The following is a 26109-nucleotide window of genomic DNA, read 5'->3' on the forward strand; positions in this document are numbered from 1 at the left end:
ACTATCTTCACCAATCAAGTCACAACGCAACACAATCGCACCAGCGCAGGTATCTCTCGATCGATATCGATGATCAATTTGTTGTTTATGTTTCTTGCAATTTCTTGTGATAATTAAAAAAAATTGAAAAAATAAAATATGTGATCGGATTTTAGGATTCCTAGTAGCAGTAACTATTTCAACTTTTTTTCCTCAGTTTCATGTCATGACGAAGAAAGCTCTCGTAATGGGATTTCATTATCCCATGTTGAACGGCGGCTCTCGTAATGTGTATCAACCCTTATTTGGCTGTGAAAATGAAGGGATGCCTAGTAGAGTCGCGGGGATTTGAAGATGAAAATGTGATCCTTTGTCTTGATACACATGCAAAGGATTTTCAAAGCTTATATGATATATCACCGAATGGAGTATAACTCACTTTTGGTACCGAATGGAGTATAGCTCACTTTTGGTAAAAAAAACTAATTTAAATTTCACCAACCATTACAAACTTTATTTGCTATGTTAATTTATTAAGATTTTTTCTACTCACACCCCAAAAAAATCTAGTTACACCCCAGATTCACTAAAATACCCTTACAATAAGTTAAATTTTCAATACAATCCAAAAACCTCACGCCTTCTTGCATCCATCTCCTTCCTCCTTAATTCACACCAAAAAACTCAAGCTGTCGTCGTCTCGTCGTCGCTTAAACCGCCGTTGCCGTTCTCAGCCGCTCAAATCTACATCGCGTTCATCTCCATATACGCTTTTGAAACTCAATTTGAAAGGTATGTTTGCGATTTCTTTGAGTTCGATTGTGAATCTGCTGCAAGTTCCTTATGAAATTAGGTTGATTTTGAGTTCCATCTCTCAATTTTGATTTGTGTTTTGATTTTCTGGGTTTGACGTGGTTAACGTGAATTCATTTCACGTAGAGACGTAAACTGAGTTTGCTTGTGTACATATGTAAACTGAGTTTACGTACGTTCAAATTATTCAGTTTTTCTTCTGTTCAAATTAACCTGGTTATGCATGTAATTTGTTGGAGTTAGACTAAATCCAAATCTTCCTAATTGATGTCAGCTTGATTATTTTCACCTATACCATTGCATTTACTTACAAAAATGGGTGATCAATGAATTGAAAATTGTTAGTAATAACTTCTAAAAAAAAAATTAAACCTTTCATAACCTTAAAATTGTACCTTTCAAATTTATTTACTCTGTTTCAATGGTTTTAGATTGGCAAAAAAAAAGTAAGGAATGATTTTAAATTGGTTCGGCACACGACTTTGTGGACAATTTAGAACTCAAGGAACAATCACATAATTAATAATGTGAGAAAGAATCCTAATGAACACTCAAACTTTTTAGTGCACTTACCCCTCACAGGTTTAGGGTTCTTCCAAAGTCTATACTTTCCGCTTCTTTCACAAGCAAGAATTAGCTATGTCCTTGTTCCAGGTTTTGCTGTGCCTCTTTCAGACCTATAAATCACAACCGCAACACCATTTTCCTTCCCAGCTTTTTTAGCCCATTTCAATAAATCACCATGTGTAGCAAACACTTTGTCAGTGGTATACAACTGTAGAATCTACTAATTGTGCATTTTGAGGTTCCACTCCATCTCTAGGTGCGTCAACATTTTTATTTTCCATGTCCATTTACTACAGAAAGAAAGAAAAAGGAAAATTAAATCAATTGAAAATCATGTGTAAGTTGTAGAAACCTATACTATAAGTAATGAGAGTTTACATAGATTAAAGAAAACTAAAACGAAATGTAAGTGTGAACTGAGTTTACATAAGATTATGTGAATTGAGTTTACGTGGTTATGTAAACTCAGTTTACATGTTATTATGTAAACTGAGTTTATTTAAGTTTTCATAAACTTAATTAACCTAAACCCCTAAACTATGGATGTAAGTCTGAACTAAGTTTAGTTTACATAAGTTATGTAAACTCAGTTTACAATTTAGCATTAACGGTTCATTGTGCAAGATCATTGTGCAAGAAAACTCAGTTTACATTCACTAACCTAAGCAATAAAACATGAAATTTACTATGTTAGGAGTTCATCATGCAAGAAAACATAAAATTTAAACTTAGGTTATGTAAACTCAATTTATATTCACTAACCTACACAATCGTGCAGGAAATCATCATGAAATTTCCCATAAAAGATAAATAGACAATGTCATAGAATTGAATGAGTATAAACTCACCAACCTCTTAATGAAATACCTTCAAATTCAATCTTTAATTGAAATTAATGACACGTCAATGAGATTTGTGAGAGAGATTTATTTAGGGTGTGGGTAGAAAAAATCATTTATCAAACTCATATGTCATAATCCAACTTGATCTATTTTTCTCTATTTATAAGTTCAAAAATATATTTAACACCAGTAAAAAAAAATTAACAAAAATCTATTTTTATCTGTTGGCCCAATATTTAAAAAAAAACAGCAGAAAGGGCAAACCACCTTTCTCTCTCTGCTCACTCGACTCGAACTTGACCACACACACCGCCGCCTGGCCACTGGAAAAGCTTCTATAATAGGGTTGTAAGTCAACCATTTCATGTTAAAGTTTGTTTTTTTTAATGATGCTTCTTGATCTTTTAATTCTTCACAAAGAGTATGAAAATGACTATTTTTAATTTGGGTGTTCCATAACCATATCTTTTATATTATAAGCTTGTATACACAAGCAAATCCTAAACCCTAATTTGTTTTCCCTGTTTTCCCTCCATTTTATTATCTTGCAATTTTTATTAAAAAATAATACAATTTTGTCTTGATAAGGATTCGAACCCGCAACCCTTCAGTGCAAGACAATATTTCCAACCATTATGGCAAGTATACCAATTATGATTAAAATTATGTGCAATAATTGATAAGCACCATCAGTTTTAAAAGTATATCATATCAAAATTATTGTTGACTATATTATTCATCACGAAATATTTTTATGTCTTTCCTGATCAATGATTTTTTTTCTACCGGATCATAAATTTAGAGAATAATTATCATGTGAGATTTGGAAAGTTATTATCACGTGTGATTTGGAAAGTTATTATCAAACCCAATTATGCTAAATCAATTTTTTTTTCTCAATACAACCAAACACACATGTCACTAATCACGATCACATTCATTATTTTGATTTTAACATTGCAGATTTAATATTAACCGATAATCAATTGATACAATATGCACTAGCAGATATTGAGACGATGTTACGTAGTTGTGGGAAAAGTTTAAAAGATTATCCTCCAACACCTAGAGCAGCCACATCAATAGTTCCTGATATACAAAATAGTTTAATACACGACGAATTGAATTATAACAGACAATCATTAGCTGAGGAACATGTTAGATTGATGTCAACTATATGACTTCAGAGCAACGTAAAGTATATGACACAATCATGACAAGAGTTTACGAAAACAAACCTGGTGTGTTTTTACTTTATGGTTATGGTGGTACAGGGAAAACATTTATCTGGAGGGCCATGTCAGCCGCATTACGCTCAAAATGTGAGATAGTTTTAACAGTTGCCTCAAGTGAGAACGCTGCATTGCTTATACCTGGCGGTAGAACATCACATTCAACGAGTTTTCAACATGTACCATAATTCCTAAAAGCCATTTGGCGCTATTAATACAAAAAGCAAAGCTCATTATATGGGATGAAGCACCAATGATGCACAAACAGTGTTTCGAAGCTGTTGATCAAACTTTAAAAGATATTCTCAAGTCTGTTGATGAAAAAAATAAACACATTCCCTTCGGTGGAAAAGTTGTTGTTTTTGGCGGAGATTTTAGACAAACTCTACCAGTAATACCCAAAGGTACAAGGCCAGAAGTTGTTCATGCTACTATTAATTCTTCGGTTCTTTGGAATTTTTGTGAAGTTTTAACATTGATTAAAAACACGAGGTTTCTCAGTGGTGCTTCGAGTGCAAACGTTGAACAAAGAAGATTGTTTTCTGAATGAGTTTTAGGTGTTGGCGATTGAGAAATTGGAGATGACAACAACGATGATTTAGAACTTGACATTCCATCAGATTTATTGATTCCAAATTCAGGTGATCCTCTTGCTTCTATCGTTGAAAGCACATATCCCCAACTTTTACAAAAACATGAACGATATAACTTATTTCCAAAATAGAGCTATACTAGCTCCTAAAAATTCAATAGTCGACGCAATAAATGATTATATGTTGGATTAATTCCTGGTGAAGAAAAAACATATTTGAGTTATGATACTCCACTCACACAAAATGTTTGGTCAAACAGTGGATGATGTTCATACTCCCGGATTTTTGAACACGATTTCTACGTCGGGACTTTCAAATCACAAGTTGACTTAAAGTTGGAGTTCCAGTTATGCTATTAAGGAATTTGAATAAAAAATTAGGATTATGCAATGGAACAAGACTTATTATTACGAGATTGGGAAAACGTGCTTTTGAAGGAAAAATTATTTCAGGAAGTAATATTGGTGATAAGGTTTTCATACCCAGATTTTCTCTGACACCAACTGACGTGAGAATTCATTTTAAATTTCAACGGAGACAATTCCCTATAATAATTTCTTTTGCGATGACTATTAATAAGAGTTAGAGACAATCTTTAAATCATGTTGGGATATATCTTTCGTTGCCAGTGTTTTCACATGGTCAGTTGTATGTTGCAATTTCAAGAGTTACTTCTAGAAAAAGATTAAAAATATTGATCATCGATGACGACGGTGAAGATACGACTAAGACTTCGAATGTGGTCTATAAGGAAGTCTTCCGTAATATAACATAATTTTCTTTGTATGAATATTTATCCAAAATTATTGTTGAACTATCGTTTAATATTACTCAACTTTTTTCATATACCTTATATTATCAGAATTATCATATTTTATTTAATCATTATATATCTTACGGCTAATCAGATTCGTGTTGTTAAAAAAAAAATTCAAATTTCTTTGCCCTCTATTACTCAAGAACCCTAAAACGTGGCTCTCTCTCTCTCTCTCTGAGATTCGTGTAGCCGACGTTATCCACTCTCCCTCTCCTGTATCAAAAATCTCCGATGATTCGTGTATCCGGAAGGAGAGATCCATGAAGATTGGAATTCGAAGGAAAGTGAGTTTGGTTTGAAAGAGTGGAAATCAACGGAAGAGACATTGGAATCAAAGTCAGAGGTCGCGAGAACAGGGAATCGATTGGAATTCGAAGGAAAATGGGTTTTCTTTAGTTTCAGAGTCCCACCCTATGATCGTGTCGTGGTGATCCCCTTCTTCCATTGTCAAAGTTTCAGGTACTTCCTCCCCGCAATCTGTTTTAGGGATTAGATGATAATAAAAGTCTTTTTTTTTTCTTCTTTCGATTCTTTGTTGCATTCAAAATCATTGCATAAGGGAGTTATTGGAGATTGTGAAGTTATAATGGTCAAATATTTAATTGAGGCCTCAAAATTCATAAATTTCTGTCAATTCTTGAGTCTTTCTTGCAAGTTCAGAAGCCATGATTAAAAGATTGAACTTTTTGAACCCTTTAACCCTTATTGTATTGACGTAGTTTAAGGAAAATTTTAAGCACATGAATCAGAATATCAATAAGCTCTTGTGAAAGAGGGTGAAGACTCTAATGATCTGATACCAAAACTTGAGGACAATAGCCTTAAAATGCAACAATTGTTGCTTGATGAGGAAAAGGTCCCTAGAAGACATCAGAGAGTTCCAAAGGTAAACCCTTGTAAAGTCTAATTAAGATTTATAGAGTAACAAAATTATGGTTTATCCCCAGTAGAAGAAAAACAATGCCATTTTTTCTTCAGTAATCTCCACTAACTTAAAATGTTTAAATATCACTTGCATTTGATTCCTGTCTATGCTTATGCACATAGTAGTTAATCCCGGATCCCGGAGCGGAGCGGCCAGCCCCAAAACTGGGATAGCGGCATCCCGGGGAGCGGGATGGCCGGGATGCCGCTATTATTTTTTATTTATTTATAAATTACATAAATAATACTATAAACATATAATTAATGTAAAATTAAACAAACATCTCAAAATCCATAAAACATTCATAAATTAAAAATTAAAAACACAAATCTCAAGTCTACAACACCTTCATCTTTGTCAAAAAACCAATTTAGTTAGAAAGAATGAATTGCGGCTAGGGTTTAGTTAGGAGTAAGTAACAGTTTTAAAGGTAAAAAACCAATTTTACCCTTACTAAAATGAGTGAGATTTCAAAAATGGCCTTTAAAACCCATGAAAACAAAATCTCAGTCCTAATCCGGGATGGCAACCCGGGACCCGCTCTGCTCCGGTCCACTGGGAACCTGCTGGGATCCCACCGAGAAGCTTAGCTGCGCCGCTCCATCCCATCCCGTCCCGGCAGAGCTCCGCTCCGCTCTGCTCCACCGGGATCCCACTGGGATCGCCCGGGATTGACTACCATGTACGATAGCGTGAGAGAAAGAATGAATTGCGGCTAGGGTTTAGTTAGGAGTAAGTAACAGTTTTAAAGGTAAAGAACCAAATTTACCCTTACTAAAATGAGTGAGATTTCAAAAATGGCCTTTAAAACCCATGAAAACAAAATCTCAGTCCTAACCCGGGATGGCAACCCGGGACCCGCTCCGCTCCGGTCCACTGGGAACCTGCTGGGATCCCACCGAGAAGCTTAGCTGCGCCGCTCCATCCCATCCCGTCCCGGCAGAGCTCCGCTCCGCTCTGCTCCACCGGGATCCCACTGGGATCGCCCGGGATTGACTACCATGCTTATGCATGCTTCAAGTAGATTGTATGTAAGTATTGAAATATTGGATGCTTTCTGATTTGGTTTGTAGTCTTTGGATAGTTATGTTTCAAGTGGTTTGTAGCATTTGCCTCCTAATTTTATTTAGCACACTATTGGTATATTATGTTTCATCTCTCTTATTTCAAATTGTCCCTTTGTTGACAAAATGACGAGCCTATTTTATTTTGATTTATGACTATTTATATCTTCTGCCACTGCAGTCCGGCATAGGTTGGATTCAGCCATTTATGCCTTGGGTTGGGCATCATCTTACAGTAGTACACGGAGGAGAAGAATCATTATTATTGATCCTGTATGTCAATAGGTTTTCATCAGAACCAACACGTCACAGCCATCCCATATTAGCCCACAGGGCCGCGGCATCCCCACCACCTGTTTGATAGAATGCTTCAGAACGAGTGAGTGACCCTTAACTCTCACAACAGCAACAACATAGGAGTGAGTGAGTATGTCTAATTATAATCTATTCCTTTTGTGGTGTACTCGCCACACCCGCATTTTCAGTAATAGGGGCTTTTGTACCAGCAGCAGCAAGAATCCACCACCCAAGTTGTTAGATTTTACTAAAATTGAAATATCTCGCCTCCCCACTGTCATCATTCTCGGACGACCTAACGTTGGAAAATCTGCACTCTTTAACCGACTCATTCGTCGAAGGGAAGCTCTTGTTTACAACACACCCAATGATCATGTCACCCGCGATATTCGTGAAGGTGTCGCTAAATTAGGTCACTTGCGTTTCAGAGTTTTGGACTCTGCTGGCTTGGAAGCTGAAGCCACTTCCGGTTCCATTCTCCACCGAACCGCTTCTTTCACTGCCAATGTATTGTCTAACTCTCACTCTTTACTCTTCCTCACTGATGGAAGAGCTGGACTTCATCCTCTTGATCAGGAAGTTGGAAAATGGTTGCGCAGGAATGCACCTCAAATTAAACCTATTCTTGTTATGAATAAATCTGAGTCACTTTTTGATTCCGATGACTCTCTTGCGTCTGCCGCTAATGAAATGTCCCGGTTAGGATTTGGGGATCCTATTGCTATATCTGCTGAGACTGGGCTTGGTATGCATGGCTTGTTTCTGTCTCTTAAGCCTGTTCTCGAGGACTATATGCTTCGTTTCTTGAATGGTAAGTAAACCCCAATTTACAATTTGTTGATAGTTTGTTTATGACTATACCTAGAGAAGAAGGGTTGTAATAGTTTGCACTTATCAACATTAAGTTCACTGTTGTATCGCTGTCTTATATCTTCTTTTCATTCTGCATTCAATTGTTATTCATCATAGATGAAAGTGCTCAAGAGAATAGTTGCGGTGATGAGACTAGTTCCGCAGAGGTTGACGAAAGTAAACTGCCGTTGCAATTAGCAATTGTAGGACGGCCCAATGTTGGTAAATCAACCTTACTAAATACATTGTTGCAAGAAGAGCGTGTTCTTGTGGGCCCTGAAGCTGGCCTGACAAGAGATGCAATCAGAACTCAGTTTGAATTTCAAGGAAGAACAATTTATCTGGTAAGTTTTTGTTTTGGACTTCTGGTAGTGTTGTTAGAGTTGGAAACTGACTGGATTTAAAGGAATACATTTTGTAGGACGAATACATAGTAGTTATTTGTTTCTCTAACTGACCTTCAAATTAGATATTACTTTCACACGTTTCTTTTCTGAATTATGTGTGCGTTCGAGGGACGTGTGTTTCTTTGCCGCACGTAGCCTTGACGATATGCAATTTTGCAAGTCTTGTCTGTAAAGTTCATAATGCCCTTTATATACATCATCAGGGGAAGTATTGCACAATTTGTCAAGCACTCAAGCATGTTCAGCTAAAAGACCAACTTGCTACAATTTTGATTTTCCTTAGTTTTAAATCTCTATTTTTAACACATCAATTGCATATTTAATTGTCAACCATGCTGCTTCATGGTTGTAAGCATCCAAATTAGTATTTTGATTGAAGTTGCTTAATTTAATTGTCAAATTGAACAGGGTCCGCTTTAATATATATGTAATAAACCGACCAGACCCGTAAAATAACTAAGGTGTACATAAGAATAAAGAGGCAATGTGATACAGGGAATTGTGAACCAGTGAGATAAAAGAAAAAAGACAACCACCTAGGTAACGAATTGTTGAGTTGGCTTTAGGGGGGCTAGTGGGGGTGTTATTTGGTTGCAAAGGGGAGCAGTGTTAATTGGGGGGAGATAAGGCTGGAAATAGTCGGGATTCTTTTGGAGAGACTGAGCACTCTCTAATTGCCTGACTATTTTGTTTACTCCTCTCTTCTACATTCTTTTCATTTTCTAGTACCCAATACTTGATGTCACCTAGATAGATTCTTTGAGCAATTCCTTCTTGTTTCATGGGTGGTCCTTTCCTTTGTAAAGCACAAGTGTCTCGGAGAACCATTGATCAAGGCCTTGCAAAATGAAGGAGAGGGGTATTATATATAATTGTACAATACAACAATGTCTGGAAGAAGAGAAAAAATTAACTTTTATTCGAGGGAATTAATTTGAAAAAATTAACTTGCATTTCTTAGGAGCCCAATGGGTTTCCCCCAAGGAGAGAGAAGGGTCATGCTATCAATCTAAAGATAGAGAAAGTGGAGGTGCAATGCCGTGAATTGTAACCTAGGTAGAGAATTGGAAAAGGTCTCCAGTAACTGCTGTGTTGCCAGTAAGGCAGATAGTGGATGTGTGACTAAGGGGCATAGGGTGAGAGTGTGAATTGGGGGAGATATTATGGAATTAGTCGACAGTCTTTTGGATAGAATATGTTGGTAGGACCCGATATCTCTGATTGCCCTGGCTATTTTGTTTTCTTCTTTCTTCTTTATTCATCTTTTCATTTTAAAGAACCCATAACCTGATATCACTTTGATACAGGGCTGAAGTTCTTTATCATTACAGTGAATTTTTCCTTTTTGTTATCTTTCATTTTTCAGTATCTATCATAAACTCAAAGTAAACATTTAATATTGAAACTCCCATTACATTCTTAAAATTTATCATGTTTTCCTGTCATTCAGGTTGATACCGCTGGTTGGTTGCAGAGGACAAAACTGGAGAAAGGAGCATCATCCTTGAGCATTATGCAATCAAGAAAGAGTCTACTCCGGGCTCATATAATTGCTTTGGTACTAGATGCTGATGAGGTATGCCACTTATATTGCATGTTTCAGACAATGGTGCCAAAATGTGATATAATCAACCAATATATTAGCATGCTTAGTTTATATGCATTGATGTTTATTGTTCTAATTTAGTTCACACATTTATAATAATTGAAAACATGTTTGAGCCGATTAAAATGTAATTGTTCTAGTAATTCGTTTATCTGGTGCAAATTTTGAATCTACTAAGATTTTTGGATTTTGCTGATTGTTTTCCCAAATACTTTTTCATTTTCATTGAAGACTCAATCAATAGTTCCAGGGTGGTTTGTTCTCTCTGATGAAAGATATATGTATCCTGCTTCAGTCCCATAATTTTTGGTTTACCCCTTAATTGAAGTTATCTTGTCCATTATTATGCACTTGGTGCTTTTATGGATGTGAAGTATGTGTTGTGTTTGTAACACCCTCTATTAAAAACGGAATCAATCGGAAAGGTCTCTCTTCCATAATTTCCAGGTATTAATTAGATATTTAATCTTGTGTTATAAGATTTTTTTATTGGAACATCTATGTTGACCAGATAGTAAATGCTAAACGAAGTATGAAACATGCTGAAGTAGTTATAGCCAGACGAGCCGTGGAAGAGGGACGTGGTCTGGTTGTGATTGTGAACAAGATGGACCTTCTAAGGGGCAAAAACAAATCATCATCCTACGAGCAGATTCTCGAGGCTGTTCAACACGAAATACAGACAATTATACCTCAGGTTTGCTATGTAGTTATGAGCTTCTATAAATTGGACTATTATACACGATGTTTAAAATGTTTGCCTTTTTCAAAATAGACGTAAAAATTATGTGTTTTGACATGAATATGATATTAAAATAGATACAGTTGAAATTGAAAACAAGAACAAACAAAATCTGTGAGGTTACCGACTTATCATACAGTCCCCGGCATATCTATTTCTTTGCTTAAGTGAATGAATAACAAACTTTACCCATTGTTTGTATTGTGATTTACCATTGAGTATTGGCAATTTTCAACAGGTTACCGGAATCCCAGTAGTATTCATTTCAGCATTGGAGGGAAGGGGCCGTACAACTGTCTTGCATCAGGTCATTGATACATACGAAAAATGGTGTACAAGACTATCTACAGCTCGTCTTAACCGATGGTTGAAAAAGGTACAAGCTGCTTCAATTGCCACTATGTGCAGAGTAAAACGTGCAATTGGTAGTAAATATTCTTTCTCCTGGCTGTTTTTGATCAGGTTATGAGTAGGCATTCTTGGAAAGACCAGGCAGCACAGCCTAAGATCAAGTATTTTACTCAGGTTAAGGCTCGACCACCTACGTTTGTTGCATTTGTGAGCGGGAAGACTAAGCTTTCTGATACAGACATCAGGTTCTTAACAAAATCCTTGAAAGATGACTTCGATTTGGGTGGAATTCCTATACGGATCATGCAACGTGCTATCGCTAAGAAAGATGCCGGTGGAAGTAGCAAGAGTAGCCATCCAATAGGCAGAGTGACTGAAAGGGTCAAGTCTGACAAGAGAGATAGAGGCGACTTAGTTGAATCAAAGGCATGATCATCTCCCCATTCTGCAAATAATTGCAAAAGGAAGCTTGGATACCCTCTAATTATAGACCCTTTGTTTTCATACTTTGGAAACTCCGAACAAGTGTTTGACTGAAGGAAATATTTCTGACTTCTGCTTGTGCCGCCCGGGACTACGGTAAACAATATTACAAGCAAAGGGCTATTAGATGCCCACTTTTATTAATTTTTAGTTTTATTTTTCCGTGCATAAACTTGACCCGGAATTCTTGAACCACTTGTGGTAATGATTTAAGCACAATTTCAAATGTGCTGAACTTGTATATACATAAGACTAGAACTAAAATATGATGGGTTGGTTTTAGTTATAAAATATTATCTCATGCCATGATATAACAGAAATAGTTCTGGGACAAAATGATTGTGAATCGGTGTTAAATGTTTGCCATGGCAACCAAATAAGAGGCGAATTAAGTGATTATTATTATTATAAATTTTAAATAGTTCTGAGCTATTATTTATACGATTTGATTACTTGAATAATTTTGAGACAAATAGAGACTCTAATTTACAGGAATTAAAACAAAATATTCATGCTATAAAGGAATCAAACAACTTAAACAAAAATTGGGAGTTTGAAACTCCATTCAATCGGAAACCATATTCATCTCATATTAGTTTCAGAATGGATCTAGGAAAGCGAATTGTAGATAAAAGCTCAAGTATATTTAAAGGGAAATTTTTATTAATCTCTGAACCAAAATGATTATTAAAGATTTACCTTAGTCTAGTCTGTGTAGAAAACATAGGTAGCAATAAGCAACCCCCAAATGGCATTGGGAAATTTGGAGAATCAATGGTCTATATTCTATATAACTGAAGAAACATTTGATTATTTATTCATTCTCTTATTTTATTAAAGAGCTTTTTTCTAAAGGTGCAAAAGTCATAATGTGACCAGTATTTATGGCAATGGCAATACAGTGTAAAGAATCAATTGTATTGTTGTATGTAAAAACAAAAGAAACATAAAAAATTGTGTCTCAAGAAGGGCACAACACAATACAAAAAGTGAGAGGATAGTAGGAGGATTAAGCATCAAGTATATTACTAATGGAAGCAATTCAAATTCAATGATTCCCATTTCCCAACCCAATATCAAGCTGGTACCCCCATGGATTGTTGCTTGCCCAGTTCCATTGGTCTCTGCACATCTCCTCTATACCGTATTTTGCCCTGTGAGTCCATCATAAATAAATAATGCACACTCCTTTATTAGTTAAATTAATTAAAAAGAATGCAATAATCCAAGTAAGTATGTAGAGTACTACTTACTTCCAACCAAGTTCATTTTCCGCCTTGTGTGTAGATGCATAGATAGCAGTAGCATCTCCGGGCCTCCTGGGACACATTTTAATAGGGATTTTCTGCAAAACGAACGAATCCAAGAGCCAAATTGAGAATACAATACTTTCAGAAACAGATATATGTGACAGAAGAACAGAAGATATTTTTTTTTAAAAAAACCTTGCCAGAAGCCTTTTCAAATGCAGCAACCATTTGAAGCACTGATGTCCCGCGTCCGGTTCCCAAGTTGTAGGCACTACAACCTAATTAATAATAACAATTAAGTCCCTGTTAGCTCTAATCTACAATTAAAATAAACAAGAAACGTTTATTTATTTAAATAGAAAAGAAAGTAAAGTAGTAGGTAGGTACCAACCGATTTTTTCTGTCGCAAAAATCTTTTGCAAGGCAGCAATGTGACCATCTGCCAAGTCCATTACATGAATAAAGTCCCGTATCTGATTCACACATTATTAACATTGGAATGTATATATATATATGTTGGTGCTACTTGGTAGATATATATATATCAATATGACATGGGAATTAAGATACGAACCGCAGTGCCATCTTTGGTGGGATAATCGTGACCATAAACGTTGAGCTCCGGCAATCTTCCAACTGCAACTTGGGTTAAGTAAGGCATCAAATTATTGGGGATGCCCCTTGGATCTTCCCCAATCTCACCGCTCTCGTGCGCCCCAACTGGATTGAAGTATCTCAATAATATAATCCTCCACTCTGGTTCTGCCTTTTGAATATCTCGTGCAATCTCTTCCACGAAAAGCTGCCATAATACCATTCGATAGTGTGTTTCCAACAAAAAATTACTTATACTAAATTGCATTTCTGAATCATATATATATGCATGCCAACTTAAGTAACATTATTAATGTAATGGATATTATCATTGAGTGATGAATGAGTAAAAGTACCTTGGTTCTTCCATATGGATTCATGGCCTGCAAGTGAAAGTCCTCAACGCAGGGAATTTCATCTGGTTGCCCATAAACCGCTGCAGACGATGAGAATACCATCTTTTTACACTGAAACTTACCCATAACTTGAAAAAGATTGATACTACCAACCACATTGTTATCAAAATATCTGCGTGGCTCCGCAACACTTTCTCCCACCGCTTTCAAACCACCAAAGTGGATCACAGCATCGAACTTTGTTTTAGAGAATATAATCTCCAAGTCGTGCTTGTTACGGAGATCAACGTGGTGGAAGTGGAGGTTATTGGACAGTTGAGGACCCACCAAACGCCGAACCCTATGGACGGCTTCCATGACAGAATTGTAGAGATTGTCTATAATGAAAACTGTATAGCCTTGTTTGAGAAGCTGAACCACAGTGTGAGATCCAATGAACCCTGCCCCACCAGTTACCATTATCGTTTTCCTCTCCAAGGATAGGCGTTGCGCCGCGCACACCATCTCTATCCTTTCCCTCTCCTCTTCCCAATCTCCAACTCCCTCCCTTCCTCCATGCACCTTATTTTTATATCCCTTGCCCTGCTTTCAACATTATTTCAAATTGACGTTCCATTTGTTTTTTTTATTAAATTATGATAATGATTAATTTATGGTTGAATGTAGTGTCCTCAATCACACATAAGGCAACGACGGATCACTACATTCATCAATTACTTCTCTGATTCAATAACATAAGTTTCAAAGCAAAATAAAACATACTTGTCCACTTAATTATATACACACATGTTCATGTTATGTTAATGTTATAACTTACAACTAATTTCAACCTCATATTGTAATGTTTCATTTTAAATCAATAAGCTAAAAGCAACACTGCACCACTTTGCGGTGTTAGAAAAGTTAATGCTAACTTGTTGAGATGTCTGGATCTAATTTCTAACTTTCTGCGCAAGTTACTGTTAGATTGATTCCACTTTTTGATCGCATGCATTTTTTCTCTAACCTCTAATTGCATTATCAACATTTTAATAAGAAGTCGTCGGTGAAAATATACGAATGACTGTTTGATTAACATTTAACAATATATTTATATTTTAACCCACTTGGGGTTGGTCGAGTGGTGTTGGCTTGGGTCCTTGGAGTATGCTCCTCTCAAGGTCTCAGGTTCGATTCCCTCTGGTGCCAATTTCGGTGGGCTAAGTCCATACAGAGCAAAAAAAAAACTCTGGCTTTAAATGGGGCCCTCGCAAGTGGGCGGTGGGATTGGTCCCCTTGGATTAGTCGGTCCTAAGGTCGGATACCAAGTTTTCAAAAAAAATATATTTATATTTTATGTCAAAAAAAAAAACAATATATTTATATTTATGTATATATGGAGCTAGTATTTGTTCCTATTAAAAGTATAGTTACTTTGTTTGCAAGCAAAAATAAATAGGAATAAGTGGGCGGTGGGATTGGTCCCCTTGGATTAGTCGGTCCTAAGGCCGGATACCAAGTTTTCAAAAAAAATATATTTATATTTTATGTCAAAAAAAAAAACAATATATTTATATTTATGTATATATGGAGCTAGTAATTGTTCCTATTAAAAGTATAGTTACTTTGTTTGCAAGCAAAAATAAATAGGAGTAAGACTTTTTATTTTATTTTGGAAACAAAGAGGTTTAAGCCCAAAAAAAGAAACTAAACAACGATCATTTTAGGGGTGATAATCCCCACAAATCAACCATAACAACACAACTAAGATGAAAGGGACATTGCTAATAAAGAAATTAAAGTGGAACCATGACCACAATCCATATTGCGAACAATAAACTTCAATAATTTGTGTAAAATTTTAAGAAGTGAATATTCACGAACAAGGGCTATGATCCAGCATGCGGAAAGAAGTAATCCAAAATTTTATGCATGGTGACCTAATACTAGTACTGGCATAATACGATGAGCAAAGTTTTGTGAGAGTTGATTAATATGTATTTTTCTTTTACATTTTTAGTGTCAATTTGGGCTTTCCAACCACAGGTCATGGTATACTCAATTGGGCCAAGTCAAATTTGGAAGGTGCCCACATAAAAGGTTTTTTTGTTTATGTATTTCTTTTTGCACCCAGTATCTCGTGCCCTTCTAAATTACCACCCGCTCGCTACTTAAGTTGCGAACTCAGTTCACACTTTAAGTAGTGATTTTACCCCAATATTTGCATCCGTCATGTCCCCGTGAATAAATATATTATGAAAAAACAAAGTTCACTACTTAGAGTCAGAACTCAAACTCAATTCACTAATTAAAGTGCGAACTCAGTTTGCACTTTAATTAGTGAACCTTATAAAAAAATCAATAAACACAAAAACGATTAATCTGGGAACAAACTACATGTTAATAACATAAAACAGCAAATTGCATAAGTTTACATGAGTCATTGAATTTGCACTAAACAAAACTAATTCTTTAATTTAAAAAAAATGAATACCACACCAAAAAAAATAATCTGCACTAAAATGGAAAATAAAAAATAAACAAATATGTGAAAACATACTTATTTAACTACATGAGAAAGAAAAACAATTTGGAGGTAGTGATTTCAAGTAACTTCAATAGACTAAAAAGAAGGGAAAAGTAATAAGATCAGACGAAGAAAAAACCAAATTATCATAATCTATGTATTAAAAATTGTTAAAACATCAATAGAGAAACATCTATATCTCAAGATATTAACTACTGGGCAAGCTCATAACCACTTCCATGGATGTCACTTTTGAGACAAGCCAAAATCTGAATATTTAATTGAGTCACGTGATTGTTCACTATAATTTTCTTTTTTGACAAATTGTTCACTATAGTCAGCGGATACGGTAAATTTTAATAAAGTGGTCCATGGTGATCAGTCACTCATAATATTATAACGAATATGAATTTTATAAAATTCATCGTTGTATTGAAAGTTTATATCATATAGATCATCCATAGAAAAATTTAGAAAAATTAAAAATCATTTGATATGTTATTGAGACAAATTAAGATTAACGGTTTATTAAATAACGTAAATCTTGATGAGTCTCAATAACATATCAAATGATTTTTAAAAAATTTTAAAAAATTTATGAATGATCAATACGATATAAACTTTCAATCCAACATTGAATTTCGTAAAATTCATAATCGGTAGATCACTATCTTAATCCCCATTTTATTTTTATTTATTTTTTTATTTATTTGATAAGCAATGTTTTTTTTTGGCTTTTCACCACTGGTTTAATCCGGTTCGGAGGTCAGTTCTGGCATCAAGTGGTTTCAACCTCCTCCCGATCGCAGTTGTGGGGATCGAATCGTGATCCTTCCTACCAAGTTCAGCGCCAATCACAACTGAACCAACTAACGATTGATATTTGATAAGCAATGTTAGTTGTTAGTATTACAATGTTATGTTAGTTTTTTCTCCTTTGCCAAGACTTGAACCCTGGACCTTCTACACCTTAACCATTAGCTCAACTAAATTGACCAATTAAACAACTCATCCCACGCTTATAAAAAAAAAGCTACTCATTCCACCCCTTAATCCCCATTTTATTATTTCATCCCCAGTTTTCATTGAAATGAATTAAATTTGCTTTCTTATATTAATTATATATTAAAATACATTTGGTAAATGTGTTTACTCGTAAAATTGCTAGCTAAGATCACAATAGTTTTTTAGATGGTGTTAATTAAAAAATTCAATCTAATCCAAAAAAAAAAAAAATGATGTTAAAAATTCAAGTAACTAGCTAGATTAGGTCTACAATTAATATTGTACATTAAATTTTCATAGTCTATCAATTCTTCTAACAAAAAAGTGCATTTATTTAATTTAATCTAATCTTGGATGCTCTTAGCTAGGCTCCCAAAGGCTATCTATAGGATTTTAGTTTCATTACTGCTATTAAAGTTTTCTTTTGTCAAGTGGAAAGATAAATGGTGAAATACAGAAGAAATAGTCTTACACTTTCTTATTTCATTATTTAAGGGGTGAATTTTTCTTTATGACAAAATGGTGAAATTATTTTATAAGATTTTGACACATAAATTTAGAAATACAGATTTTTTTTGACTTACATACAGTTAATACAAGAGTCGAAACCGATTATAAAACATTTTAATATTGTAAACACAAAATGAAACAAATTTATTTTATAAAATGGCTTATAATATTGACAGACAGATGGAGTTTATTATTATTTTTTTTTGTACATTTTAAATAGCATTACTTCTTTTTATTTTATTTAAACAATGGAGTTTTCATCATCCACAAAAAACTCCTCAAAACACCCATCAACTTCGGGACAAAGAAGGACACTCTTGAAGGAGGGAACCACCAAGAAGAACAAACCAACCAGGATCTCAACAGTCCAGACAACCACTCCTTCACCAAGCTATATGTTGAGCCAAACACAAAGAAAGGTTGTACCTCACATTCATAGAAGGAGCAATGACTACTAGGGTTTTTACATATAAACCATTTTCAGGACAAGAGTTTCATCCTTTCCACTAGAATATTTTTAACTGTCAAAAATCCGCAAGCAATATAACATCATTTCGGGAGGTCCAGATCGACCAACAACTTAACATGCCGAAGTAGAGCCCGACCTAACCTAACCCGCCTCCCAGTCCCTAGCTCAATAAAACTTTCAAATAATGTGACAATATCCCGGGTGGACACAAACTCTCCCTAACCACCTGGAGACATTATACCACATTGAGCATGTCATATCACAATTCACAAGTAATAAGAAGGTGATCAACCGACTCCGTCATTAGCCTCTGTAATCACGCTCTACGTCTTAACAGGTTCTGACGCGTAGACATTCTGTCCTGAAAATGCTGCCAAGAAAAACAGTTACCTTTAATGATGCCACAACAGCCAGACCGTAGCCAACGGAGTATCACCGTACCCCCTCTAAAGAGGAATCCTCCAAATTTTGCTTTTCTATTTAATTGGTTAAAAAATGAGGCTACAATTCTTGTTTTGAATATGCAAAACTAATATTATTTTGTTTGCATTTCAATTTTATTTTAATTACTATATGATGTCAAACATAACCTAGACATAATAATGACACTCTACTCTCCATATTTTAAGAAAAAATTCTTTAAGCAATCGAATATATAGTTTTTTTTTTTTTTAAAATTAAAATTGATTAGCTTCTATGATTGTTATTTTTCCTTAGCAAAGATGTATTTTATGTGTAATTCTTCTCTTTGTAAATATGTATGTATACTTTCCTTTTTTTTTTTGAAACAGTATACTTTCCTTGTTTTTTCTTTGCAATTTGTTTTATTTTATTTTTGTTTTTGTCTAGCATTTCTTGAGAGGACTTTGCCCGTCAGATCTCAACTTATTTATTTAATTGTTTTGCAAATATCAATGCATAATTCTGATCATTATATTATTAAAAATTATAAAAAATTAATATTTTAAAAATATTTATTAAAATAAATCAAATAACATGTTATGTACTAACATTTATTTTTATTTATTAGTAAAAATATATGATCTAACCAATATATATAAATAGTACATATATGATCAAACTTGATCGCTCTTTGTGAGAATGTAACATATTGTTTTTGACACTAAAAAAAACTCCACTCAGTCTATCTATGCATTGATCTAAAAACACACACTTTTTTTTGGCATATTATATATAATAATAAAAAAAGAAGATAAAATTCAGAATGCAAAGGGGTATCAGAAGTACATCCTGCCAACACCGAACAAACTCTATGCAGTTCTATAAGAAAACACACCAAAAGCTAACACTTCTAATCACCACCACATGAAGATCTAAAGACGACCCCTTCCAAAAAAAGGAGAGACAAAAATCAACCAGCAAGAAAAACAAACACAAGAGCCTCCAAACAACCGGTCAAGAATTTCATGCAGGCAATGGAGTCACTCATTTCATCATATCCTCCACTTCAGATTAGCTTTGTACACAATAGTGTAAAGAGAATGAAAATCTTTTTATTTCTTGTTGTGATGGACAACTAATTAAATCACTTAAGGGAAAAATTAATCAACCAAGTTTTCTTTTTTTATTTATAAAAAAGAATATGAAATTCATATAATTAACTAATTCTATCATTAATTAATCAGATATAGTAGTGTGGATACATAACAGATGGAATTAAAGAAAAGCTAATAGTGGTTATATATAGGAAGATATGGATATATAATTAACGAGTGATGAAAATGAGTGATGATACAATTATATATATGTTATTGAAATCTAAAGATACTGGCCGAATAATAATCAGAGTATTAGGAAATTACAACCTACATATAAAGTTGATATATAACTGAAATCAACTGGGTCATGTATCATCAATATATATGCATTTGCAATATACTGTAGCTAGTAGCTAGGTCGATGCATATATATAGATATAATTAATTATAGTAATTATAAAACTTATATATAGAACTGAGTAATTAGTGATTATTACTTGAAGGAGGTAGTGTTACTACTACTACTGTTGGGGTGATTATGATTATGATCCTCAGGGATTGGATTCCAGTCCCACAGTCGGTCAGAGAAAGTTGTTGCAGTTGCAGCTGGTAGTTGATTTGGTAGAGACATTGGTTGCATCAGCAAAGTAGAGAAATGATGATTATTGGGATTTGGATTAGGAGGATTAATAATATTGTTTTGAACATTGTAACAGTATTGCTGCTGTTGTTGATAACTTACAAGTCTGTTGAGTTCATCCATCATCATTGCAGCACTTGCAGTACTACCGTTATTAGAAGAACAACTCGCTCCTGCTGCCGACGTTGAAATGGCGCCACCACAGACAGCTGGGACAAACAAAGAGTTTCCAGCTGCAGCTGCATATTGTACTAATTGCCTAGGTGCCTGTTGATGTTGCATCATCATCAATTGTTCTTCCTCCTCTGTACGGTAATTATGAGGATGAGGAGGAGGAGGAGGACTGTACTTGGAAAGTCCAAGAGCTGTTGTCACATGATCATGATCTGAAGAATTACCGTGGGTGGCACCGGCGCTACTGCTTCCTCCTCCATCCATTTTGTTAAGTATTTGATCATCATCATTATCATCATCATGATCAATTACTAGTGTCTTTGATGATTGTCCAACAACAAATCCCATTCCCAATATTTCATTCTGCTTCTTGTCTGAATTATTATGTGAAGAACCTCTTGCAGATGATGGTCTGGTGATTGGGAGACAACGAGGGAGGGAAGGATGATCTTCTACTCCAGCTCTCTTGTATACACGGCATAGAGATATCTCACCCTTCAAATTCAAAATTAATTCAACTTATTATTATTGATGACATGATATTAACTTCAATGCATTGCATGTATATTTGAATCATGAACACTGATTAATTAATTAAATAGGTGAAATTAGAAATTATAAAAAAAAAAAAAAAAGGTACAGTAGTGTCTACCTGCACCCACCATGAGTGTGATCACGAGAGATGAAAGGAATTAATTAATTTCTGGTCAGAATTCAAAATTCATGCATGAGAGAGAGAGAGAGAGTGTGAATTAATCACAAACGGTGATAGTTGTTGCAAACATTTTGGCCACTGTTTCCACATATATAATTTTTCTTCTTCTTTCTATCGCCTATTAATTAATTGATACTTCCTTCTTGCAAATTGGCTTCTGTATTTGAATATGTAGTATATTGGTGGTGGCGGCTGCAAGTTTCACGCAGCTACTACTACTACTGTTTTGGTGTGCTATATATAGATTTGGATCTATCTACGGTTTCGAAATCAAGCTTACAACACCTATAATGGATTCTAAAATAGCTATAAAGAGTTTAAAAATGACCAAAAATCAAGACATATAATAATATAACGCTCTTCAAAACTAGGGTTGATTCTTTAAAATAAAACCAAAGACACGGTTTCAATAGTATCATCTCATGAAAGAAAAATGAATAAGGATTCCTTGGAGAGTACTATTTGGTATTAGAACTTAGAAGTAGAAGAAATAATTAATTAATATATTTTGAATTGTAAGTAGAAAATGAATTAATAATATACCTTTTGATATCTTTCGGTTTCATGTTGAGGCAAGCGATACTCGTTCATAATCCAGCTGGTTCTTATACCTTTAGGAGCTTTACCAGAATAGAAAACTAGGGTTTTCTTCAATCCAATTGAACGGAAGTTTTCAGTTCTAATCATCCTATCAGCTCCTGTTGCCTTCCAATAACCAGAAGTAGTTACTCGGTTGGGACGATCGCCGTTCCGATACTTCCTATCTCTAGGCACATAGAAGTACCACTCCTTCTCTCCAATTGCTGCCAAAGCTGCAGGCTCATACAAATTCATATATATCAAAATTCAATCACATAATTGAATTAGTTAATATTATATTAACCGTGTATGTGTATGTATGAGAATTATTAAATTAAATAGACTCACGTCTCTCTCTCAAGTCTCAATATATATATATATGAAGAAAAGAAAGTTAGCTAAGAAATTTATAATAAAGAAAAGAAAAAGTTAGTCAAAGAAGAAGAGTATATATATGGTATTGTATATAAAACATTAAATTAAAGAGAGGGGATAGCAACAAAAAAAGAAGAAGAGAGATTCCAGAATGATATATTGCTTCAAGAAAGGGGAAGTTCTCATCATGAAGTATATATATATATATATATATACCAGGAAGTTCCCAAGGGTCATAGCGATAAAGATCAAGAAAAGTAATAAGCTCAACGTTGAAACGTTTTCCCTCCACCTTACGGCGAAGGTAGAACTCCACGAGCTCTTCTTCAGTTGGATGGAAACGAAAACCAGGCATAACCAAGTCATGCTCGTGATCATCATCATCATCATCAACTACTGCTGTTACTGTAGTTGCCTTAGTATTGCTGTCGTTAGAATTGGTAGTAGTAGTATTATTATTTCCATCTTCATGACTATGGCTCAAGCTCATTCTCATGCTCATGGTAGGTGATACTGCTCTTGCTATTGCCATCCACTCTCTCTAACTAACTAACTTCCCTTTGCTCTCTCTCCCCTCTTTCATTTATACTACTTAATAATTACATAATTTTTCATTTTCAATAGTGTGTGCTAGTACGGTATAGTGTTAGGCAAATTAATTAATTAATTAATTAATCAATCAGAGACAAGAGATTGATATTTTACATGTATCCCAATTAAATGTTTTTTTTTTTAGAAAAAATATAGATTGATGAGGAAAATAGAACAAGTAGAGTTATTGAGTTATGGGCCCTACATTGGGAGAGACTCACTCTAGCTATGTGATGAGAAAATGACTTTTTAGAAGCGACAGGGTGGACACAGCCCAAAAAGCGGTGCACTTGGACCTTTCTTCCACCCTAATTACCAAAGATATACTACTGGATCGATGACATGAGTGTAAATTACCATAAGTCGAATTCCTTAATATTTCTATGTTCTCCAAAATATATTATTTGGAAGTTTGTAATACAAAAATATCCTATCTCACCTAAAACACTCAGCGTCTCTTTTGCTCCCGTTAAAATATATAATATATTTTGTCTCGTCAATCTACGACATTGTATTATATATGCAGAACATCAGGGTTTGACACTGATTATCCCACTTATTCATCTTAAGATGAAAATTTATAGCCACTAGACTACTTGATAAAAGAAAAAAGAAATATTTTCTACAAAGAAGAATATAATATAGATCTTATTTTTTTCCTAGTTTAAATGATAGGGACACTAAGTGCTGAAATTTTGTATTTCTCTATATTATATTTAGTAGATGGACAAAATGAAAAACTATCGAAAAACGCACACACATATAAAATGAAAGTTGAGATTGGATTTATGGACACGTTTCTTTATATTATATATGTTTATCCATATGAATATTTACCGTTACATTGAAGCGGATTCAAACATAAAATATTGGTGTGACTAAAATAAGAAATAATATTGTTTTATGTAATACATTTACAATGAAAATCGTATATTATTTATTTATTAAAAATGGGCTAAAATAACATTATTGTTAATTGTTCCAAAAACATATCTTTTTATAAAATATATGATTTAGGGAATTAGGGAAGAATTTGTCGTCTATGGGGACGGAGAAAGAAACATGATTGAGAATGAGTCGGAGAAAGAAAATGAAATATGATTTTTTTTCCTCTTTCATTTTTTGTATATAATCTCTCTGTGACAAACTATATGAGTAAGATTTACTTTCTAGATTTATTATATAAATATGATTTTTTTTTCTCTTTCATTTTTTGTATATAATCTCTCTATGACAAACTATATAAGTAAGATTTACTTTCTAGATTTATTATATAATTAATGTATCTGATTTATATTATAGATCAAATATATTAACTAAAACCTAAAAAAAAAAGTAAATTTTACTTATATTTTGACACAAAATATATAATTTTTCTTACAAATTTTGATGTGGTTTGTAATCACACTATGCTATACATGAGTCGCATTCCATCCGCTGAATTTTAAAAGAATAATAAAACACTTGTGTTCTCTCTGGATCTCTCCTCTTCTTTCCAATGGACTATGTCAGCTCTAAAACTGTTTTAAGTAAACCAATTTTTCATCAAACATCAAAATTGTTAGGTTAATTAGGTGGTGAAGCTAATAATTATAGTACTTTGTAGAAAATGAATCAAGAGTGAATTCTTTGTTGTGACTTGTGATCAGCAAGATAGGCTAGTTTTCTTCTGATAAAACTTTTATATTTCATTTTGGTGTTAAACTTTCATATTATTATATATATATATATATATATATATATTATGCTGTTACAATAACTTGTTAGTTTAGTTGGGCTTTTTATGAGGAGTGTTATCTAAACACTAAATTTGGGGACACAAAATTGACATACTTAACACCTTTTTACCACTTACATGTACAGAAATGTAAATAATATTAAAAAAATAAAAAATATATATTTATTTTATTTTTGTTTAAAAATTGTGTTGGAATAACATTTTTCGCTTTTTATATACATATGTATTTGTTACTTGAAAATGCAAAGTGTTGCGTTCGTTATTGCCTTTATTATTTAATTAACTTTCCGTACATTAGCAGTTCACGTGCACCACATGAATCTTGAAGATTCATAATCAGTAAGTTGGTCTCCACATTACTTAATTTATTTGAAGTTTGAAAAATAAAAATGGAAATATAATTTTGAAAGAGTAAATAAAAATTTAATTTATTTAAGAGTAAATAAAAAAGTGGTATAAAGAAATGAGGTTTGTTTTAAATTTGAGTCTAAAAAGTCTAAGACATGATTGACCGATGGCTAAAGAATTAACTAGGCTGTGTAAGCTAGTTGTAATAACAAAACAAAAAGCAAGAAAAACTTGGGTTGACAATTTGCCTTCAAATATATTTGTGCAATGCATGTTACGTTACAATGTGGTGGGGATGAAGAGATTATATGAGGTTAATTAGCTGTTGTCATCTTTTAGTTTTGTGGTCACCAATTAATTAGGATAACTTAATACTTATCTTAATAGTGCACTATGGAACGATGGAAAATGCATAAAAGACTAAAATACTTATCTTTTTGTGGGGGCTTGCTCTTAGGTTAATTAATTAAATTTCTCACTTGGTTAACTTTAGATTAAAACTTAGTTATGAATGAAAACCTCTAGCTATAGCCTATAGAATGGCCGCTAATAATTATTTTATAATTTATATTAAAAATATTTCATGAACACCATTCTATAAACCTAAATAACACATTAAGGGTGTTAAAAAATAGGAGATCAGACATGATAACTTTTACAATAGTTTAAATTTATATTAATTTTTTGCATATATAAATGTATTATTATAAACTAGAATTGAAATATGATGTCATATATAGTTAAATTCTTTAAAATATCAAAAAGAAGTTTAATCTCATATGTTTATTAGTTCATTAGTATATTTAAAAATAAATATAATTATTTATTTAAATATGTTTATGTAAAAAAAACTTTTAAATAGGCTAACAAGTCATATCAAACTTTCAAAATGTCAGATTCAAGCCTAAAAAATAAGCAGACCACAGTCAGAGACTCAAGCCTTCAATTTTTTGACAGACCAAACTTAGATTTAACAAAGCCTAACACGGTCTAGCCAATACCCAGCCCTAATGATAAATTAGAAAAGTGAAAGAGAAGGAAGAAAGATGGAGATGAAAGAGAGGGAGAGAGAAAAGAGCGGTGAATTAAGTCAGAGTCATAGATTTAAAAAATAAAATAAATGTTAAATGACAATAATGTCTATATATGGCTTTAAATTATTTTTCAAAGGAAAGGGATGGTTTTTGATC

General features: G+C 33.7%; 3 protein-coding genes and 1 pseudogene across 6 annotated transcripts; 2 read left to right on the forward strand and 2 right to left on the reverse strand.

The window, feature by feature from the left end:
- The first annotated feature begins 3208 nt into the window (after positions 1-3208).
- LOC123910803 lies at positions 3209-4789 on the forward strand (annotated as a pseudogene).
- A 143-nt stretch (positions 4790-4932) lies between these two features.
- On the forward strand, positions 4933-11906 carry LOC123910804 (GTPase Der). Of its 3 annotated transcripts, none has more exons than XM_045962055.1 (8): positions 4933-5302; positions 7014-7211; positions 7318-7940; positions 8099-8325; positions 9839-9964; positions 10506-10691; positions 10975-11112; positions 11199-11906. In XM_045962055.1, exons 2-8 carry the CDS (start codon positions 7198-7200, stop codon positions 11517-11519), a joined length of 1635 nt encoding a protein of 544 aa, XP_045818011.1. In that variant the 5' UTR covers positions 4933-5302; positions 7014-7197; the 3' UTR covers positions 11520-11906. The 3 variants fall into 3 exon arrangements, with proteins under 3 accessions (XP_045818011.1, XP_045818009.1, XP_045818010.1); XM_045962054.1 differs by adding an exon at positions 5563-5729 and having other exon boundaries at positions 4960-5302; positions 7014-7940; XM_045962053.1 differs by having other exon boundaries at positions 7014-7940.
- A 584-nt stretch (positions 11907-12490) lies between these two features.
- On the reverse strand, positions 12491-14493 carry LOC123910805 (UDP-glucose 4-epimerase GEPI42-like). 2 transcript variants are annotated; one of them, XM_045962058.1, is made up of 6 exons: positions 13771-14493; positions 13395-13622; positions 13212-13259; positions 13016-13098; positions 12824-12915; positions 12491-12724 (listed from the first exon to the last, which is right to left on the reverse strand). In XM_045962058.1, the coding sequence occupies exons 1-6, from the start codon at positions 14272-14274 to the stop codon at positions 12708-12710; spliced, it is 972 nt and encodes a 323-aa protein (XP_045818014.1). In that variant the 5' UTR covers positions 14275-14493; the 3' UTR covers positions 12491-12707. The 2 variants fall into 2 exon arrangements, with proteins under 2 accessions (XP_045818014.1, XP_045818013.1); XM_045962057.1 differs by having other exon boundaries at positions 13212-13293; positions 13771-14483.
- A 5467-nt stretch (positions 14494-19960) lies between these two features.
- Positions 19961-22957, reverse strand: LOC123910806 (NAC domain-containing protein 35). Its single transcript, XM_045962059.1, has 3 exons — positions 22459-22957; positions 21832-22100; positions 19961-21068 (listed from the first exon to the last, which is right to left on the reverse strand). The coding sequence occupies exons 1-3, from the start codon at positions 22772-22774 to the stop codon at positions 20253-20255; spliced, it is 1401 nt and encodes a 466-aa protein (XP_045818015.1). The 5' UTR covers positions 22775-22957; the 3' UTR covers positions 19961-20252.
- Positions 22958-26109: the final 3152 nt, after the last annotated feature.

This window comes from Trifolium pratense, linkage group LG2 (genome assembly GCF_020283565.1).
Source record: "Trifolium pratense cultivar HEN17-A07 linkage group LG2, ARS_RC_1.1, whole genome shotgun sequence".
NCBI classification, from domain to species: Eukaryota; Viridiplantae; Streptophyta; class Magnoliopsida; order Fabales; family Fabaceae; genus Trifolium; species Trifolium pratense.

Bases quoted from the DNA above. Each gene is read 5' to 3' on its own strand.
- LOC123910806 (XM_045962059.1), bottom strand. From the start codon at position 22,774: ATGGCAATAGCAAGAGCAGTATCACCTACCATGAGCATGAGAATGAGC. The intron at 22,101-22,458 runs GTATATATATAT...ATGAGCCTGCAG, and splicing joins TGACCCTTGGGAACTTCCTG to CTTTGGCAGCAATTGGAGAG. The intron at 21,069-21,831 runs GTATATTATTAA...TTGAATTTGAAG, and splicing joins AAACCGAAAGATATCAAAAG to GGTGAGATATCTCTATGCCG.
- LOC123910805 (XM_045962057.1), bottom strand. From the start codon at position 14,274: ATGGTGTGCGCGGCGCAACGCCTATCCTTGGAGAGGAAAACGATAATG. The intron at 13,294-13,394 runs GTTCGTATCTTA...TGTGTGAATCAG, and splicing joins CCACCAAAGATGGCACTGCG to ATACGGGACTTTATTCATGT. The intron at 12,916-13,015 runs GTTTTTTTAAAA...TTCGTTTTGCAG, and splicing joins TTGAAAAGGCTTCTGGCAAG to AAAATCCCTATTAAAATGTG.
- LOC123910804 (XM_045962053.1), top strand. From the start codon at position 7,262: ATGTCTAATTATAATCTATTCCTTTTGTGGTGTACTCGCCACACCCGC. The intron at 7,941-8,098 runs GTAAGTAAACCC...TATTCATCATAG, and splicing joins TATGCTTCGTTTCTTGAATG to ATGAAAGTGCTCAAGAGAAT. The intron at 9,965-10,505 runs GTATGCCACTTA...TATGTTGACCAG, and splicing joins TGGTACTAGATGCTGATGAG to ATAGTAAATGCTAAACGAAG.